This window comes from Cryptotermes secundus, unplaced genomic scaffold (assembly GCF_002891405.2).
Source record: "Cryptotermes secundus unplaced genomic scaffold, Csec_1.0 scaffold816, whole genome shotgun sequence".
NCBI lineage: Eukaryota > Metazoa > Arthropoda > Insecta > Blattodea > Kalotermitidae > Cryptotermes > Cryptotermes secundus.
In genome coordinates, this window is record NW_019724601.1 from 2,057,625 (window position 1) to 2,078,625 (window position 21,001).

The following is a 21,001-nucleotide window of genomic DNA, read 5'->3' on the forward strand; positions in this document are numbered from 1 at the left end:
GTGTGAGCAAGTGACAAATCAAAAAACCAGGCATATAAGAGAATGCAGCAAAGGAACCATAATAGAGGGGCCGTGGAAGAATACCGTGAAGCGAGAAGAAAAGATAAAAGATTACATAAAAAGAAGAAAAGGGAATGACAAATTGGTGGAATGAAGATTGGCAGGGGAAACCGAAGTACTCGGAGAAAACCTGCCCCAGCGCCACTTTGTCCACCACAAATCCCACTTGACCAGACCCGGGATCGAACCCGGGTCGCCGTGGTGGGAAGCCAGCGACTAACCGCTTGAGTTATGGCGCGGCCTCAGTTCTTGGTTAGTTCTGGTCGTGATTCTGTAACCGTACTAGTTGAAACAGCGTCGTTAGAACATTTACTGACCAAGGAATGTCGGAATAGGCAATATCTGTATGCGACATGTAACCTTCACAGTTGAAACAGCATCGTTACTACATAAGGCCCAGTCTGCTTCCACAGCCGCACTATAACTTTCGATATTTCCAAAAGGAATGAAGCAAATAAACATTCGAATAACAGGCGGAAGCAAAAGAAGGAATTTTTTTGTTTATATCTCAACCCAAACAAAATGCAAATTGTGCGATTTATACTAAAATTGCGCTCGGTCCTGCGTAAAGCATGCAACGGTTATGGGGCCGCAGCCATGATCTTTTCCAGGACAAAAAAAAAGAAGCAAATTTAGCAGATGCTGAAGTTATGGAATACATAATGACGGTACAGTCCCAACTAACATGTAGTTACCATGCTGGATTAGAGGTTCCTCCCCAGCGGGGTTTATTGAGACATGTCTTCTGGTTTGTAACGCTTTGTAGTTCGGTAGAGGTCTACAGACATTTTGTTCTTCGATTGAAGATGGAGCCGGTAAATTCCTTCGAAACGTCAGTGGACTTCTACCTAACTACGCGGCGGTACAATTCAAGCATCATTTCCACTGATACTGATCTCTGAAGAGAAAAGAAATTATGAGAAGAACTATGAAGAAAGCAGTCTTCTGGGATTTGGCACCGTGTATTAGTCACCGCCGCGAAAGCCTCAAATCTTACATGAGAACTAATCTGTCGGTCAGGTAAATTACTGCTGGCTATCGCCAGCACAGTAATTCCTGGTTTATGGCCTTTTATGTGTTTTGAAATGGGATTTCCTCTTCACTGAGAGGGAACAACTATTCGCCAAAGTCAAAGTTACATTGCGACTGACGGTCACTCAATGAGTAAGTCTTTCATGACCAGATATTTATTACTGTTTGACAATTACGGTCTTGTTTTTGTGGGGCGCCCTCTTTGACGAGAGGTCGGGTCTGTCTTTTGTATATGCTGCTGGTCCTTGCCAGCGCAGTGCTTCTCGGTTCTGAGTCTCTTGGGACTCGCGATCATATTTTATTGTCTCAGATTTGAGACTTCCCTTTTCGTCGCCTCCTACGACTCGCAGGGTCACGGTGGAGGTATTCGACCCCGAGTCCACACCGGTTATTATTCACCTAATTTCAAATTTTTACTACATACTGAGTATCTGATACGATACGGACCTCACAGAAAACACCACGTCCAACAGTTCTTCTATTGCTGCGTCTGTATTCGTTCCCGAGGGAAAGTGTTTACCGAACTGATGTCTGGCAACGGCTTACTTTTCTGGCTCCACTATCCCGACTTATTAGGGAGGGGGCATACAGGCACAGACAGCAAAGTGATGTCATAAGCCTCCTCTCATTTGTCAAAGTAAGGAAAATAAAGATAAAATTGTNACAGACTGTAGGACTCCTTGGGCGAGTGATCAGCTCGTCGCAAGGCGCTACCTAAACAGAGGACAACACAAACACAGAATAAACGCAAACACACACTAAACATCCCTGCCTTAGACGGTGGGGCTACCGTGACGAAGAAGTAATGAAATCAGGCGACATAAAATGGGAGATGCAAAATGAATAACCGGAAATACGTAATGTGTATGTTGTTAAGTGGAACTGAGAGCCCCCCCCCCCAAGTACATGAGAAATGGCACGAGGTCTGTAAGTTGGCTTTGTATCTTTGTCCGAATATAGTCGAAATAAGCAGGCAGTAGGTTATTCAATCTGAGTAATGCTGTTCTTTTCATAAAGTAGTAAAGTCGATAAACGTAATCTGAATTTTCGATAATTTGTTCTTGTAACTTTCTAAGTTGGATACCCTGATTCTGAGTTTCGCCTGATCTTCCCCGATATTTTTGCCGACGTAGATCTGTGGGGTAGCCAGCTTCCTGAACGGTTTAATTAACTGATTCCGCATTCGACTCGCTCACCCCCGTCTCGCTACTTGAAGGGTGGCAGATGTGAGGGATGGAAACTAAGGGAAAATTGAGGAACTTCGTGCCCACTGGTCACATCATTTGATATTACAGCGAGCATGAGGAGTATATTTAACCGTGCTAAAAGGATTGGAGTTTTGAGGATTAGAAACGGTTACATAAAACAGCCACAAACATCGTAACTAAATGAAAACACTAATTTGGCAAGTTATAATAACAATCTATAACAGGACTACTTTCACACAAGTTACATATAAACGAGATGGGTATTACTGGGTTTTTGGACTTTTTCCATCGTCCGGTATTCTAAAGAACTTTACCTTTTACTACCCCCAACACCGACAGCCTCTGTGGTCTAGTAGTCAGAGTTCCTGGCTACAGATCCAGAGGCTCCGGGTTTGATTCCCGGCGCTACCTGATTTTCTGAGAAGTAGTGAGTTTGGAACGGGGTCCACTCAGCCTCGTGAGGATAATTAGGAGATATTTCAAGGAAATAGCGACTACGGTCTGGAAAACCGAGATTAACGGCCGTGGGGATTCCTTGCGCTGACCACGCGACACCCTCTATCCGATAAAATTGGCACTAACTTCGCTGACAAGCGGCAGTCGCTCGGTCGGTATAGTCAGCTTGCGGACTACAGGCCACGGAGTTAGTTTTGTTACTCCTAATATCTATGATTTCTCTGCAGCATATACCGCCCATATTAATGTTAAAACACTCGTCATTTTTGCCACAGGATGTATTTATGTGTTTCATACGATTCTCACAATAAATAGCGATTTCATTTACACAACATTAACCGATGTGTCTTAGTAATGGAGATACAGCGTGTTTTCTGTGAGATAGGAAATGAATTTTTAAATAGTATCCAGACGGACTTTACGGTTCAATTCAAGGGGAGATTTCTGACTTTAATTATCAAAACTCCTATCATAAGCAGTTAAATCTCTCCTCAACTTTGTCTGTTCAAAACAAAGTCCACTTCCTAACCCTTTACCTTATTCACTTCCTAACGTTTTACCCTCTCTCTTAGCAGAATGGTTTGCTGTCCGCTTCTAAAACGTAGTCTCTCTGACTACTCCTCCCTCTACTCCACTTCCGAACCCTTTACCTTATTCACTTCCTAACGCTTTACCCTCTCTCTTAGCAGAATGGTTTTCTGTCCGCTTCTAATACGCAGTCTCTCTGACTACTCCTCCCTCTACTCCACTTCCTAACCCTTTACCTTATTCACTTCCTAAAGCTTTACCCTCTCTCTTAGGAGAATGGTTTTCAGTCCGCTTCTAAAACGTAGTCTCTCCGACTACTCCTCCCTCTACTTTCTCTACTTTTTCTACTTTCTCTTTCATGTTTCAACAGCACAGAGGAGGCATGAGAGTGGGAAAACATGTTTTGTTTCATGTCGCAATCTGATCGGGGCTGCAAAAGGGGTGGATGCCAAGATTATATGGGCAGGGTGAGGGAGGCAGCCCGTAATACAGCCAGCAGCGGTACTTCAAAGGGATAACTAGTATTCAAGTATCTACCAATATCACGTCTGTTATCTTGCATATGCAAAAGCAGAACTATTTTTATTACCAGAACTGTACATACTAATGTACATGGGCAGATATAATTTAATAGGACCGTGTAATGGATTAATTAGTCGTCCAGGTTCATAATATTTTTAACTCCCCCTCTTCGTTGTTTTTTGTTTGTTTGTGACATTCATAAACCTCACTTCACAATACGAGTGTATGCCACGAGGACAGGGGGCTAGATTGAGTGGCGAATTTACGTTATAGCGGCCGAGCTTTGCGCAGGCGTGGAGCTCCCAACGCGGAGTGAGCCCGCTGGAAATGAAAGTAATTATAATTTATGTGTTTTGAGAAGTAAGTTTCGACCTCTGCGGTCTATATGTTCATATTTTAATTAGGAAGGAGCAAAGCGTATGGACCGGTAACCAAGTAAGGGCTTTCGAGTGCCAGAACAAACAAAGCACAGAGGGAATCATAATAAATTCCTTATCTAGCAGCGGTGGGGGGGGGCACGCGGTAGTGTAGTTGGCTGAGGCACTATGCTACAAGCCGGAAGGTCGCGGATTCGATTTCCGATGAGGTCACTGGATTTTTCAATTTACCTAATCCATCCAGCCCCACTATGGCCCTGGGGTCGACTCAGCCTCTAACAAAAATGAGTACAAGGAATCTTCCTAGGGGTAAGGGGCGGCCGGAGCGTAAGGCTGACCTCACCGCCATTTGTGAGCCGAATGTCTAGAAAATGTGGGACCTTCGGCTTCTCACACGGATAGCTTTACCTTTATGTATCTAGCAGCGGATACCAAAAGGAGAAAATGGGAGTTTTTTGTGGGCCCTTTTAGGGCTCCTTCAATATCTAGAGTATGTAGCGTCGAATGGAAGATGAATTGGACGGGATGTGGAAGGAAACTGTTGTGGACTTACTATATATTGCCGTTGGGAGAAAGAAAAACCACGAAAAACTTGTTCCCGGCCAAGATTCGAACTGACTACTTCCTGAATACATATTTGGAGCGTTACCAGTATACAAACCGGCTCGGTACGGTTAGGGTAGTTTGGGTATGTGATCAGAGTGGATCAGAAAAGGGCAGTTTAGATGATTTTTGGAAGTAAGCCGGAAGGCAGAACAAAAGTAATAAGGTAGACCTTGACACGGATGGAAGATGCAGAGAATGATTTACGAGAACTGAAAGCGTAAAGATAGAGCAAGCAGGAAAATAATAGAGAAGAATGGAAATGTGCTGTAAAGAAGGGAAAAGCTTATAAACAGATGAGAAGCGAGAAGTAAGTACGTAAGGGGCTAAATATGATATTACAGTCAACGCGCTCTATTACGTGACAATAAATCAGTTCCTAAAGTTTTTAATGAAAACTTAGTTAAACTATTCTCCCAGATTATATGAAGCAGCTGAGATAGCGTAGTTTGTAAAGAGACTGGCTACCAACCGGGGTTCGAGGCCCAGTAGGGTCAATAATCTTCTCTTATTCACGTCGTCGAGACCGGATCTGGGGCCCAACCAACTTACTATCCAGTGGATACTGAGGGTAAAGCAGCTCGGACGTGAAGCTGACCACTCACCTCCAACTATTTCCGAGATGAAGAAAACTTTGACCTATACATCCACTCCCCCCCCCACGCCCTCATGGCGCATTGCTTAATTAGTTAAGCACAAGGACAACTTTACCTTAGCCTGATTAGATAACCTGTTGCCATTAAGACAGTTAGGCGTACTATGTTCTGTTATATCGAACCTGTGAATGGGTTGATTTGTGGACACTCTGATCACACGCAACTGCACAGCCGCTGTTATTCAAGATGTCTAACCCAAAACCGCTAATAGTGAATAATAAAGGTTGACGTTGTGGGGTTATTGGCGTACATTAAAGTGACACTGGTAGCTTTCAAGTCAGTGACAGGTTGGAGACAGGTCAATTATGAATGTCCTGCAATTTAAGCCTCTATTAGAAAGCAAAACCGTAGACAGCAGCGGTCTATATGCCACAGAGGGTATCCGAAAACAGCGCGCTCTGTCTATTATGCTCCACTAATCCTTAGACTATCTGAGAAGGGTCGCGCCATAGCTCAAGCGGTTAGTCGCTGGTTTCCAACCGCGGCGGCCCTGGTTCGATCCCGGTTCTGGTCAAGTGATATTTGTGGTGGACAAAGTGGCGCTGGGGCAGGTTTTCTCCGAGTACTTCGGTTTCCCCTGCCAATCTTCATTCCACCAATTGCTCCATAATCACCCTCACCTATCATCTGGGGCTGGTACAATAGGCCAGAAGTGGCCGCAGTACAAGGGAAGTCCCACCCCACTAACAATAAAAAAATCTAAGGGAGAAAAATTCATTTTAACGGCTTTAATAAGCCGGTATAGTGACCACACTAGGAGCTGGGAGATCGGGGAATCGCAGTTTGAGTTCTGACAGATAAGAGAGCTTTCTCCTACATCAGCAGCATCCAAGTATAGCACTTCAGATGGGTGTGTGGAGATATAGTTCCACCATTCTTGACATAGGTACTAGATGGAGGTGAGTGGTCAATGCCCCGGCCGCTTTACCCCCGGTGAAATCGCCCCTTGCATGCATTGGACAGGAGGCTGGGTGGATCCCAGAGACGGCCTGGACGCTGTGGAGAAGAGAAAAATCTTGATCTGCCGGAAATCGAATCCTGGCCGTCCAGCCTGTAGCCTATCACTGCACTGACTGAGCTATCCCAATTTCTATACGTTCAGTAATATGAAACATAAATATCCGTCCAACTACACGATTTGTATCGGCAGTAAATGCATATCGTGAATAATGTTGTATCTTTGGGGAGCACCAAATTGGAAAATAATTTTATCCTGTAAATAACAATAGCAGTTTATTATGTTCTTGACAAAGTTCCTAATGTAAAAATTGTCCCATAATTCTGGAATCATAGTTAGAAAATCGTGCAGTTAAAAAATGGCAGGGTGAAAATTGCCTCGACATTGGGTTGGAGGGGGGAGACGAGTGCGTGGCCACCAGGATCTCCTGACTTCGCATCTCTCGACTTTCATCTATCTAAAAACCAACGTTTAAGATACGAAGTTAAGGCAATGTTGAACAACTTCAAGAGCGAATGTCACTGCATGCAATGAGATTAAATCACAAAAGATTCACATCGTTGTCACTGACTGACAGAATCGTCTGCAAGTTTGTGTCGGAGTGAATGATGCACGCACTGAAAATGTTTTTATAAAAGACTGCGTTAAAATTCCAACATTTCCTTTGGGTCCGTAATTTTGGAAACCCTGGGAAGACAAAACAATGCTAGGATGATGATGATGATGATGATAATAATAATAATAAATGTACATTACCTGCTACATCCGCTACAGTAGCTTTGGGTCCACATTTCACAAAATAATTATAGAATGTGACCATGACTAGACCTCCATTCCATGCCTGAAAAAAAGTAAAGAGATCAATTCTTTGAGGCATGAACTCCATCTACATATTTAAAAATTCAGTCTGTACCTCACAGGAAACACACTCCGTCTCCGCTACAAAGCCCAACCGGTTAATGCTCTTTAGGGAAACAGTCGCTGTTTATTGTGAGAACCATACGGAACACACAGATACACTGTGTGGCCAGGATGGAGAGTTTTGGTTATTTTAAAGCAGGTGGTACGTATATTGCCCATTGTGGTTTAACGGGTTCACGTATTCAAATAGTGCTATGCTTCAAGATACCTTGTGGATGACAGCAACTTTATTACACGAAGGCTGCACGTTGTGAGGTAATCAATAAGTTGTGAGTGGTTGGCCGTGAAGAACCTTTATGGTTAGCAGCCGTAAGCGACGCATAATGAAGCCTGTTGCCCAGCAACGACCAGTGAAGACAATAGACTGGGACTTAGCATGTACTGAAGTGATTTGTGTAGATCGGTTAAATTGTTATAGGAACAAAAGACAGATATCGGAAAATATTCCTTTGTAAATAGGACCATCCAGCCCTGGACCCAACCACCTGCAGATGCAGGACTCTCTCCTGTAAACCAAGTAATTTTAGGAAAAGGGTTAGGAAAGTGATAAATAAGGCGAAGTGAAGGTGTGGGGGAAATCATCCAAAAATGCAGTGAAGTGAAGTGAAGTAAACTGTGGTGAGGATGTGAAGGGTACGTAAGTGTAGGGAAGTGGAATGAAGGGAAGTTCATGGTGAAATGTGAATGCATCAGTTCATGGCATTACGTATCTCATTACTGTTACTGTTTAGTGTATCATGTGCTTATTTTTATTAACATTTATTTAAATAATTGTAGTTCTAATTGTATCTGTTGTAGTTGTAAGTGTATTTGCATTGTATTCATTGTGTGTAGTGTGTCCTTTGTTGTCTGTGTAGTTTTGTGTGCTGCATTTTGTTTGAGTCTGGTGTGTTATTTGTGTATTGTGTCTTATTATAATACCACTGCCACCGGGTAATAATCCATTTGCAGTTAAATAATAATAATAATAATAATAATAATAATAATAATAAGTAACAAATGCAATTATCAATCTAAATCCCGCGTCTAGTCACTAACACGCGAAAATATTGTGTTACTCCTTATGTACTTCTGTTCAGAATCTTTTAAACGCCGTTTCGGAAGCTTGTTGGCCATAATCTATTCTCTCTGTAACATAAACTTTGAAATATTTTATCTAATTGTCGTTAAACTTACTATTATCATAAAGACACATGTGGGATGACGTTGCATTAAACCACTTTCTCATTTATGAGACTTTTATCTTGTTCAGAAAGGGTGATTAGCGGTAGCTGTAATCAAGATATGATCTCCGTTCTACAGGACGTGTTTTTTGACCAGGCCTCTGGATTGCGCATGTGAAGTGAGAAAAAAATATTGCAAACATATCGGGCCAGTGGTTGTAGCTGCACTGGGAGAGTGACGAAATGTATGTAAGGTCCTGTTATAACCCATATAGGCCCTTCAGTCCCTATTTCAGTTAGTGGACTCGACCAAATCCACTGCGCATACTGTTGAGAGTGGCCAGGTCTAAAAAGACGGGCTGTAACTGTAATTACGGTATCATCTCTTTCTACCACGATTTCCACGGCATTTCCTTGCCCCCTATATACCCTTATACGTTTAATGTTCTTATCTCTTCTCCCTGTAGAGTCCTTTTTCCCTTGATTAGCCGTAATTTTGTCTCCTCTCCTGTTCTGCTTCCAAAATCTGTCTTTTCTAGCCCTACTTCACCTTTCATACTTAACGCACACATACACTGCCTAATCTGGGCATCATATAGCAAACATGAATCACAGAAACAATTCACGACTGGAGAGAACCGCAGTGTGATTCAATAATACAAGCTTAAACGTTTTAGGCTCTCTTAAAGTGCGTGTATTTAGCATATTATATTTCATTCAGCATAAATTCTTTCAATTTCAATTTCAATGTAACATACGTTTGCTGCGTCTTTTCTGTTTGAAGTTATTTTAATAACGCTGTCAGGGTCATGCCGCACTTTAGGCGGTTGGTCGCCGGCTTCCTACCACGGTATCTCGGATTCTGCCCCAGGTCAGGTCATTTGGGATTCTGTGATGGATTAAGTGGCTATGGGGCGGGTTTTCTCACAATGCAGCGATTTCTCATAATAATTCTCATTCTACCAACTGCTCCAGTGAGGCTATTTGTGATTCTCAAAGTTCTGTCTAGTCCTTCTTAGGAAATTCATGGATATTGCCTTTTCTTAGGCTGTTACGGCTTCCTACTACACCTTTTCAAGGTCACTATTAACGAATATAGTATAATTCAATGTTCTGTTGTTCACGTTATCGACAGTGTCTATACAGGGTGTCTCAGGAGGAAAGGCCAATATTCTGGGAGGTCACAGTATCGGTCCTTCTAAGCAAAAAAAAAAAAAAGTATATGTACATGTGTCCTATTCCGAACGGTTTCCGAGATACAGTTATTTAACTGTACAGTTCCAAAATTTGTTGATAAGAAAGATATATTACGTACTGTTTCTAATACCGGTATTTATTGTTCAAGTGACAAAGTTGGTACAGTTTACCTAGTTTACTACATTTTCGAAAATTCTACGGTCACCATCAATTCACTTTGCAACTCGTGTGAGGACATGGCGTGTTGCTCGTCTGTACAGGGTACAGTGTACTGTACCGTGAAATAGCTCTGTTTCGGAAACCGTTCGGAATAAGACACATGTACACATACACTGTTTTCTGCTTAGAATGACCGATACTATGACCTCCCAGAATACTGACCTTTCATCTTGGGACAACCTGTATATAAACTAGAGATAATAAATACAAAGCGTTGCCCTTTTCATACGTATGAATCGGCATGAATACTCGTGTTAAGCGGTTTGATATTTCGCAATGAAGATTATTTTACACAGTGGAAATACCGTCACATCCAAATGCTGGTCTGTGGACTTTTTTTTTCCCCCCCATGAAACTTATCAAGTGTTAATTCATATCACACCGCAGTGTAACGTCAGCGCGCATTGGCCAACAGTTCCCTTTGTATGCTTCTCAGCTCATGTTCATGGAATGCTGCAAGTTTCTATTGCAGTCCATGAATGTAATTTGACAGCGCGTCACTAGTACAGGAATGCACACACCACTGTCAGCTTCCGATGACTGCATTCATTGTACTGCATTTATCTATCTAGGGCTCTGCTGCCCTTGCGGACCTTGTCCGATTTTTCAGTTTCTTAATCTATACACAATCGGTAAGACACCTTACACGGGGGACCAGCCCGTCGCAAGACCACTACCTACACACAGAACAACACAAACAGAATAAATGCAGACTGACATCCATGCCTCGAGTGGGATTTGAACCCACGATCCCAGTGTTCGAGCAGGAGAAGACGGTTCATGCCTTAGACCGCGCGGCTACCGTGACAGGCAGCATGCTTAATGTAAACGGTCATAAGCTTGACCAACGCCTCGGCACGGACCGTACAGAAAACGCCGCTTCCAACAGCTAATAAATCGTTGCGTGTTACAAGCCGTTACCTAGCAACGGCTGTTTCTGTTCCTACAGGTCTTGCTTTGAGAAAATATGCCACAATACTTAGACGATCTCTGGAGGTCACATCTGCCCGTCCGTCACATAGAATCAGCTGGGTACACCGTCTTTTTTTTGTAATTTTACATTGGAGGGTTTTAACTAAAACTACCGGGAAGTTATTAGTTTCAACCATATAGTTGTTACTGGCTCAGGATATTGTCTTCTGGTGTTTACAGTGTTTTGGTCTTGTTGTTCTGTTGGAGAGCCCGACACTGCCCCTCTGAGCTGCTGCTGCTGCCCACACGCCTGGGAGCAATGTGTTACTGCAACAGACAGTTGGCAGGTGGGCGACTCTTCCCAAAGCCACTGGATTGGTTTTCTTTTTTTGTGTGCGGGGAATTCCCTTGTGTTTTATTCGTGTTTTGGCGTATCGGACGATTCTTCATTGACACCTTGGAAAATCACATACGAGGCGTTACTCTTCTTGCTATTTTGTTCGAGAGGTCCTGGGTTGAAATTCCTGGCCTGGAAGTCTGCTGTCCTGATTGAGTCCTTCGTCCTTACAGCAGTCCCGCCAGGAAAATGTACTTCAAAATTAGGATTGAGTCTATTATTCACGCTGTTTAACCTGAACTGCTGATGGCATCGTTAAGTAAGCAAATAAATAAATGGATGCATATATATATATAGACTATTACTGAGCAGGGTAGCTCAGGCAGTAGCGCCAAAGTCTTGAGTTCGTGGCAGTCCTGTTTCCAATCTCGTACGGTGCGGTGCAATGAATTTCAAACTTATGTTTCCATTTTGTTTTTGAAGCCAAATATTTGTTACGGCTCCCTTTGCTAAATCCAGCACATCACATCTCATGCGCGCTTTCTGTTTTCATATAATAATAATAATAATAATAATAATAATAATAATAATAATAATGGGGCTCGTGGTACCGTAGTTTGTTGAGGCATTATGCTACAAGACGGAAGGTCGTGGTTTCGATTCCCGATGAGGTCATGGATTTTTCAATGGACCTAATCCTTCCAGCCGCACTATGGCTCTGGGGTCGACTCAGCCTCTAACAGAAATGAGTACCAGGAATCTTCCTGAGGGCAAAGGGCGGCCGGGCGCGTAAGGCTGACAAACTCACCGCCATCTGTATGCCGATTGTCTAGGAAAATGTGGGAGCCTCGATAGCTTGTTACGAGGATAGCTCTGCCTTTTGTATAATAATATTAATAATATCGTTGTTAGACGTAAAGTTGTTAATTAAATATCATCTGATGAAGGCGTGTGGAAAATGCAAATGCAGGTCCACGACTTTCTGGCCTTGGCACAGGATAGAGATCAGTGGTTGGATCTCGAGCCCCGGCTGCTTTAACCCCTGCAGTAGCGCTCCCAGAGTCGGTCTGGAAGCTGTAGAGGAGAGAAAAACCGCTTTCTTGCCCGGAATTCGAATCTTCCATAGCAACGGTATTCATTAGAAAGTGATGTGTATCGTCCGTTGATATATCCTGACCTAAGGTGTACATATAGCTGTAGTTAATGGGACGTAGAGGCCGCGACATAGCTCAAGGGGTTAGTCGCTGGCTTTCCACCGCGGCGGCCCGGGTTCGATCCCGGGTCTGGTCAAGTGGGATTTCTGGTGGACAAAGTGGCGCTGGCGCAGGTTTTCTCCGAGTACTTTTGTTTCCCCTGCCAATCTTCATTCCACTAATTGCTCCACAATCACCCTCACCTATCATCTGGGCCTGGTACAATAGGCCAGAAGTGGCCGCAGAACAAGGGACTTAGTCCCACCCCACTAGCAATAAAAAAATAATGTGACGTAAGTTGTTCAGTGATTGAGGTTAGCTCTTTCTAATGGAACCAACAGAGTAGTGTCCTCCACCCCTTCACCTGAGGACGGAAACAGATCCAGTTTCCGAGACGTCCTGTTCTTTAGAATACCGCACGATGGACAAATTAAAAAAAAGTAATCCTGAATTAGAAAGTTCTGTTCTATTTTCTACATACGATTCGTGTCAGAATTGACATCTTTAATGAACACACAGGACTTTCTTCTATAAGGCCACCCACTCATTGCATGTAATAGTCTAGAATGTGTTTTAGACAAATACCATAAAATATATGTGCCCCCGCCGTTTATATATAAAAAATATTCATATGAATATGGTGATGCATAGATTCCAAATTACTAGTTATTTTCTAAAGCAAGAAATTAATTGTCGGAAGTTAATTTCCTGCACCCGGGGGTGTTTTAAAGTTTCATTAAATATTCAGATTGGAGCGTGTTTGGGGATAGGAGGGGGCTGGTCAATATGTCAGACCGCATCCAACTGGCCTTCTCGTATTTACTGTTCCCATTACCGTATACTCCCCCCGACCCCCCGACCCTCTTTATATCATTCAGTGAGGACCCTCGCACTAATTGACCGTGCACTTAATTACATTACTTCTATTTCATAAGATGGTAAAATTCGTTTCGAATTTACGAGAGAGACAGAGAGAGAACGGGAGAGACAAATGTTCGAAACGTTAAAGATAATCTTCGTATATTTAGCCTATACCATTTGGCCAAGGGCGAAAATTTGTTATGCGGTATGTTCGTGTAACACCCATTACGAATTTAACGACTAGTCTCACCGCACTGTTAACTCTCTCTGCTTTCTCTCGCATTCCTTTCCATCCCTACATATTATCGAATGATACGTCGAGGCCGAAGTTTAACTCCCACGAATGATACAAATAATCAGTCATAAACTATCTTGTAAGATTTGAGGTTTTCACGCCGGTGACTATGAAGAATGCCGTCTTCTGGGATGTGGTGCCATATAGATCTTATGTGAACCGATGTTCCTCCGAAACGTCGGTTCACATAAGATCTACATGTCGTCACATCCCAGAGGATAATGCCCCTCATATTCGCTGTTGCTGTGACAATCTGAAACCCAGGAGATGTACAAATGTTTATCACGATGAAACTTACTAATGATTTGAGGACGTCATCGGGGACGTTTCGGGAGGAGTTGCACAGAGCGAAGGCCGAGGAGTGTGAGAACATAACGGGGGCCTTGCTAGCGGCCAGAGCGTCCTTCATGGTGTGGACTGAGGCGTGTGACAGGTCCACCATCATGCCTAGCCGGTTCATCTCGCGGACCACGGCCTGAAAGACAAACAAGCACGTGTAGGAAACAATGAGACAAATCACATTCTGAAGTTACAAGTACAGGACTGATAAAAATGGGGTGTGCTCCTGTTTATATTTTGTTTAGTCTTCAACTCCGTGATTTATGCGGCCACCTAACCATTGTCTGTTTATTCGTACGCGATCTCCACGCTCTCTGTGTGTCTTTGTACGTCTGTCTGTCTGTGAACCTCGTCCCGTTAGCTTCTGATTGCCTGAACCAATCTTTATGAAACTTGGTAAGCACAAGGTGCGACAATTTAATTCCCGGAATGGCCCTGTGAAAGCAACATTTGCTTACCTGTGCACAAGCGGCTGCTGTCGCCTTCGAAATACTCCCCCTGTGAAGCTATGCACTTCGTGAGACGATGGTGCCACTGCCGGAAACAGTCTTGAAAATCATTTAACGGAATACGTCGCAGTAACGTTGTCACATTGCGTTGGATGTCAGGAATGTCAGTAAATCTTTGTCCCTTCAGGGCATTTTTTTTAATTTTGGAAAGAGTTAAAAATCACAGGGGGCTAAGTCAGGCGAATATGGAGGATGGTCAATTTTTGTAATGGATTTCTTAGCCAGGAAGGCGCGAACTCTTAACGCATCACGCGCAGGCGCGTTGTCGTGGTGTAGAATCCACTTGTCAGGCCTGAGTTCGGGTCTTTTTCTCCGAACAGATTCCCGTGACCTTGTCAGCACTTCCAAATAACACTGTTGATTCACGGTTTGTCCTTTTTCAATGAATTTATAGTGAACTATCCCCTTGTGATCGAAGAAACACACAAGCATGGACTTGAACTGCGAGCGAACAGTCGACCCCAGGGCCACAGTGCGACTGGAAGTATTAAGTCAACTGAAAAATCCAGTGACCTCATCGGAAATCGAACCCGCGACCTTCCTTCTTGTAGCATAGTGCCTCAACAAACTACATTACCGCGTGTCCCCCTAATAGTACAAACGAAACAGTCTTAAAATAGAATTAAGTTAATCGAAGAATTTTAGAGGTAAATTGGGTACAGTTGTCTCGAAGCACGTGGCAAATTGCGTCGTTCATTTCAGTCGTGGGTCACGGACGAAAATGGAGGTCTCTCCGTGAGTACTGGAGAAACAACTGAAACTGCATCCGCTCTCTTTCAACTCACTTTACAGTTTAACATATAGGAACGCCGCTGTATTTTACATTCAAATTGCTCCACAATTAAAGTTCATTTTACCCTACGCCCACCATTACGGGTATGTATATACGGTATACATTAGATCCATATATTTATTGCCAGCAATTTACATTCTGACGATGTGCACTAAATCTTAGTTACGCGGATTACAGTGCGGTCCAAACAGAACACGCAAAATAAAGTACTTCATTGAAATATAAACAATTCGATTTGCGTACGTCGTTTTGCACGAAGTATGTAAAACGGACACATAAAGGGAAAGTCGAATATTAATCTCTGAATATACATAACGTATTTCTATAGACATTGGTCCTGACAATGTAAATCATTATGAAACGAAATTAATTGACGTTTTTTTATTGCTAGTGGTGTGGGACTAAGTCCCTTGTACTGCGGCCACTTCTGGCCAATTGCACCAGCCCCAGATGATAGGTGAGGGTGATTGTGGAGCAATTTGTGGAATGAAGATTGGCAGGGGAAACCGAAGTACTCGGAGAAAACCTGTCCCAGCGCCACTTTGTCCACCACAAATCCCACTTGACCAGACCCGGGATCGAACCCGGGCCGCCGCGATGGGAAGCCAACGACTAACCGCTTGAGCTATGACGCGGCCCTTTAATCGAAGTTAATATTATGTCTGTTTCACGACAGACGAATCGGTATTCGATTCCCGCCAGAGGCAAAAGAGTTTTATATTCTACGTAGTGGTGAGACCGGCTTTGGGGCCCACTCAGCTTCCTATTAAATCGGTACTGGAGGGCCGGGTATAGCGACTGGCTACGGGCTGGACGACTGTGTGGTCAGTGTTCGAGTCCCGGTAGGATCAAGTATATTCTTTGCTCCGTGTCGTCCACACCGGTTCTGGGGCAAATTCAGCCTCGAATGGGTACCCTAGGGCTGTATGTCCGGGGGTAAAACTGGGCGTGAAACTGACCACTCACCTCCAATTAGTGCCGAAGTCAAGAAAACGCGACTCCCCCATACGCCTTCATAGCGTAGTGCTTAATTATTTAAGCACAGGGACAACTGTACCTTTAACCCTATGGGGTGCATTATTTCAGTGACGAAGGTAAGAACTTTGAAGATGTACCTCCACTCCCCCACATTCGTCATTGTGTGATGCTTCGCTAATTAAGTATATTTATACGTGTGTAATATTCACTGGCAATCTACCAACATGACCGGTTTGAAATTTACCGTGTGCCAGTGCCAACCACGTCAAATGACGTCCCACATCTACTGTGTACGTAAATGACATTCCCTCCTACAGATGCCACTACAGAACATATTTTCTGGGACTGTGAACTGTACGAGGAACAAAGGACAGCAGTGATGGGCATACCCAAAGACAGTTACAGAGCTCTTAAGGCTAGAGGAATAAGATCTGTCCAAGGCGTCTGTTCCCTCATAAAATAATTCCTAAATTTATTTAAAAAAGAAAAATAAATTAATGTACAAAGTAGTAAGAGAATATTCTTAGAGTTAAGTGAAGAGAGATGTTCAAATATCGCTGGGTGACCGCTATGATAGAATAAGATGTTTATAAGAATGTGCTACAGAGGGCCTAATGGGCATAACCTAGGTCTCTTTTGTATATGCATGATTTTTTTTTCAAAATAAAAAAAGAAGGGCTCAGCTCCATGATGTTTATTCACAATTCTTTACACAATTTGAGCAATTAAGACATTACAGAATCAGTGGCCCTTCCTACTAAAATAAACGCGGAAAGGACATGTTGGCTGGCAACGTAAAGTACACCGCAGGAAGGAACGAATATTTCATTTACTACAATTCGCTGAGATCAGCCTTGCTGTTAGAAAGCTTTCAGATTGGAACACCTCCAATCCAAATGCCTTGTGATGTGCTCTCAAATACAAAGGTCCGCTCAGCAGAAATTCCTCTTAAAACTCATCACTACGGTGAAGCTTGGTGCCGGAAGGGGGGGGGGACTTCGCTGGATTTATAATCAATACATTTTTCATCATATACTTTGACGTAAAAATGCACTCACCTTACCAAACTCCGTCAGTCCTCCGTGTTCTGGGTACTTCCCTCGGTGTTCCACGGATGAAGAATCAGCCCTAAAGAAAAATGAAAACGTGTGTTCAATTAATCCGGTTGAATATCTACAGGCTGGCGGTAAACTGTCACAGTAGGTAACAAGGTAAATGTGTCCCTGTACGTAACTAATCAAACACTACGCCATGAAGACGTTTTCTTGACCTCGGCACTAGTTGGAGGTGAGTGGTCAGTGTCACGCTCAGTCTGTTTTACCCCCGGGGAAAAAGCCTTCGACGTGGAGAGAAAAAATCTTGCCTACAGTTAGACCCTAACTGCGACTTCCCGGTCGTCCAGCCCGTAACCAGTCGCCATACCGACTACGCTATCCCGGTTCCTGGTAACCTTACATACCAGTAAATGAACTGACAGTAAACTGATATACCGGTAAATAAACTGACAGTAAACTGACATACCAGTAAATAAACTGACAGTAAACTGATATAGCGGTAAATAAACTAACTGTAAACTGACATACCAGTAAATAAACTGAGAGTAAACTGATATCCCGGTAAATAAACTGACAGTAAACTGATATACCGGTAAATAAACTAACTGTAAACTGACATACCAGTAAATAAACTGAGAGTAAACTGATATACCGGTAAATAAACTGACAGTAAACTGATATGCCAGTAAATAAACTGACAGTAAACTGATATACCGGTAAATAAACTAACTGTAAACTGACATACCAGTAAATAAACTGAGAGTAAACTGATATATCGGTAAATAAACTGACAGTAAATTGATATGCCAGTAAATAAACTGACAGTAAACTGATATACCAGTAAATACACTGACAGTACACTGATATCCCGGTAAATAAACTGACATTAAACTGACATACAGTAAATAAACTGACAGTAAACTGATATAGCGGTAAATAAACTGACAGTAAACTGATATGCCAGTAAATAAACTGACAGTAAACTGATGCCAGTAAATAAACTGACAGTAAACTGATATGCCAGTAAATAAACTGACAGTAAACTGACATACTAGTAAATAAACCTGTCTGCTTTTATTCAGTGTTTCTGTTGTTCTGTAGGTACGTAGTGCCTTTGCGACGGGCTGATCCCCGTCCAAGGAGTCCTACCGACTGTGCGGGACTACGAAACTGCAAAAGCGGCCACTGCCCAACAAAGGGCTGTAGAGCCAGTATGAATGAACTGTGGAGATGACATATGGAGGCAGACTCGGTTAATCACTACAAGATATTACCGTGTTTCTCTATCTGTTATGTGTTGTAACTTACCAAGGAGTATTGCATGTGTGGGTGAGCGTCATGTAACGCACACCAAGGTCGTACAGAATCCTGAGGACAGCCAAGCTGTTGCCGATACTGTGGCCTCCTTCCACGCCGATCAGAGAGGCTATGCGGTTTTGTTCGTGTGCTTCGATTATCTCTGGAACAGAAAATGTATTAGGTTACTTAATCTGCGTGAATACGCAGTATAATAACTCATGGACTTAGTAACTACGAGTATATGTAAAATGAATTAAGTCACTTACTAATTTACTGAGTAAGTAACAACACTGACACGTATCGGTTTTCAATGGAAAATAGTAAACGTATCTCTGTAACGGGCCGTGAAGGTCCATAGGGTTGTGAGACGTCGAGGCTCACACATTTTCTAGGCAATCGGCTCACAGATGGCGACGAAGTCGTCAGCCTTACGCGCCGGGCGCTCTTTACCCCCAGGAAGATTCCTGGTACTCATTTCTGTTAGAGGTTGAGTCGACCCCAGGGCCATAGTGGGGCTGGAAGGATCAGGCCAACTAAAAAATCGAATGACCTCATCGGGGAATCAGAACACAGAAAATTGGAACTTACGTTAGGAGTGGTAAGCATTTTGGTAACTATAGTGTTACCAATACCACAGTCTGGGAAAGGCTGCTCTGAGGTGCATTTTAATATTATCTAATAACTATGTAGAGCTGAACCCTTCTTGAGAAGATGCCATTCGCTCATTTACCGAAGAACTTAGCAACACTTTACGAGACGCGAAGCTTCATTACTTGTTCACAAGAACCCCCACCCTTTCATGGTCCCTATCCTGAGACAAATCAATCGAATCCATACTACCCCACGACATTTCTCTAAGATCCACTTTAATATTATCTTCCCACTTATGTGTAGGTCGTCCTAGTTGTATCTGTCTTTCTGGCTTTCCACCAAAATCCTATACGCTTTGCTCTTCGTCCCCATGAGTGCTACATGCTCTGCCTATCTCATTCTCCTTGAGAATTTTAATAGCATCAGTCCATATTTTCCGAATTATATCCCTAATATTTCTACCCAGGATTTCATATTTGTCGATTCGTTTTTAGCGTAGTTAAGGACGCTGTCAGAAATTGGGACTACACAGCTCAGCAAGACGGATGCGAATAACAAGGAAATGTCATGGCCTAATTTGAGGTGCCGGCCTGAAGTTTGCCTGGAGTGCTTGAGAAAATCCATTAGGAACCTCGCTCAGGTTAGACGATAAACAGCCTGAGATTCGATCTGAGTACCTCCTGAATATTAGACAGAAGCATTACCGTTTGAGTCACCTTGCTCGGTAATATTGTGACATGACGCCTGAAAGCCGGAATAGCTGAGCCACAGTAGACGTTAATTGCTAGGCAACGTCTCGATAAACATGTTCCCTCGGCAACGAATACGTGAGCAAAATTCAAAGTATTGTTGCGCTATAACGATGGAAACGGCGTTTTCTGCTGGATCCTCCCCGAGACTACATAATGAGGATCCAAGGCCGGCTGGAGGCAAGTCGAATACCTCCACCGTAGCCCCACGAGTCATAGGTGGCGACGAAAATGGAACCCAGTGCCTGGGGGTGTAACTGGGACATCCTGTTCCTGGAGGGTATAAACAGGGAACCTGGCCCTACAGGTTGGGGGAGTCTCGAATCTGAGACAGTAAAATATGGTCATAAGACCCGCGGCACTCAGATCCGAGAATGAATGCGCTGGCGAGGACCAACAGCAACTGTAAACAACAGAACCATCCTCTAGTGAGATAGGATGTTACGTAAGCACTATAACCGCAAGTTTTTGGTTGAAAAAAGAAAATACCGGTCGTGGGTCTCAAGGGGCTTGACGCCAGTCATAAAGTAACTCTCTCTCGAACGTTGCTGAATTAGAACTGAGGGAGCCTTTTGAGACGGCAGTCGAAGATGAGAGAGAAGAGACGGTAAGAGAGGAACTAGTGTGCTGCAGTTACAGTGAGAAACCCGTTGCCACGTTTACTGGTTCTTCCTCTGCGTAGCCCCTTCTGGGCGACTATTTCTATAAGCGTTCCGCACGGCTCTTATTGCCACGCGCTGGCGACCACTTCTATAACTGCCCTTAGTTCCTCCCCCGTCGAACTCTTCACCTCTGTGTTGTCTCCTCTCATGTTCCCCCTCGTCGCGCGCCTGGAGTCCTGTGTAGTGGAATGGTTCAAGGTGGCAAGGGAATAATTGGGCGCCATGTAACCATATGTTACATGTGGGTTAAGAGGGATTATGGGGTTGCGTTGAACGATTTTAACGGACGAACATGAGAGATCTATCTCAGAGCTTAACGGTCCCTGCTTCGACGCGACAAGGGAACGCTAAGAAATATTGGAACTCCTTCTTAACCAATAAATGTAAAAGGTAAAGTTGTCCCTCGAGCGGTCTAAGGCATGTACTATCTTCGCTCGCTTGGAAACCGGGATCGTGGGTTCGAATCCCACTCAGGGCATGAACGTTTAGTTTGTGTGCGTGCGTTTTCCTGTGTTTGTGTACAGGTAG

At 43.5% G+C, this 21,001-nt stretch overlaps 1 protein-coding gene across 2 annotated transcripts in view; it reads right to left on the reverse strand.

Moving 5' to 3' along the window:
• LOC111862506 (dipeptidase 1) overlaps positions 1-21,001 on the reverse strand; it is a 214,131-nt gene that overhangs the window by 12,458 nt on the left and 180,672 nt on the right. For both annotated transcript variants that reach the window (XM_023847979.2, XM_023847978.2), the window contains 4 exons: positions 18,481-18,631; positions 17,176-17,245; positions 13,797-13,973; positions 7,157-7,241 (listed from right to left, as the gene is read on the reverse strand). In XM_023847979.2, coding sequence (XP_023703747.1) covers positions 7,157-7,241; positions 13,797-13,973; positions 17,176-17,245; positions 18,481-18,631 — 483 coding nt within the window. The remainder of the gene's footprint in view (positions 1-7,156; positions 7,242-13,796; positions 13,974-17,175; positions 17,246-18,480; positions 18,632-21,001) is intronic.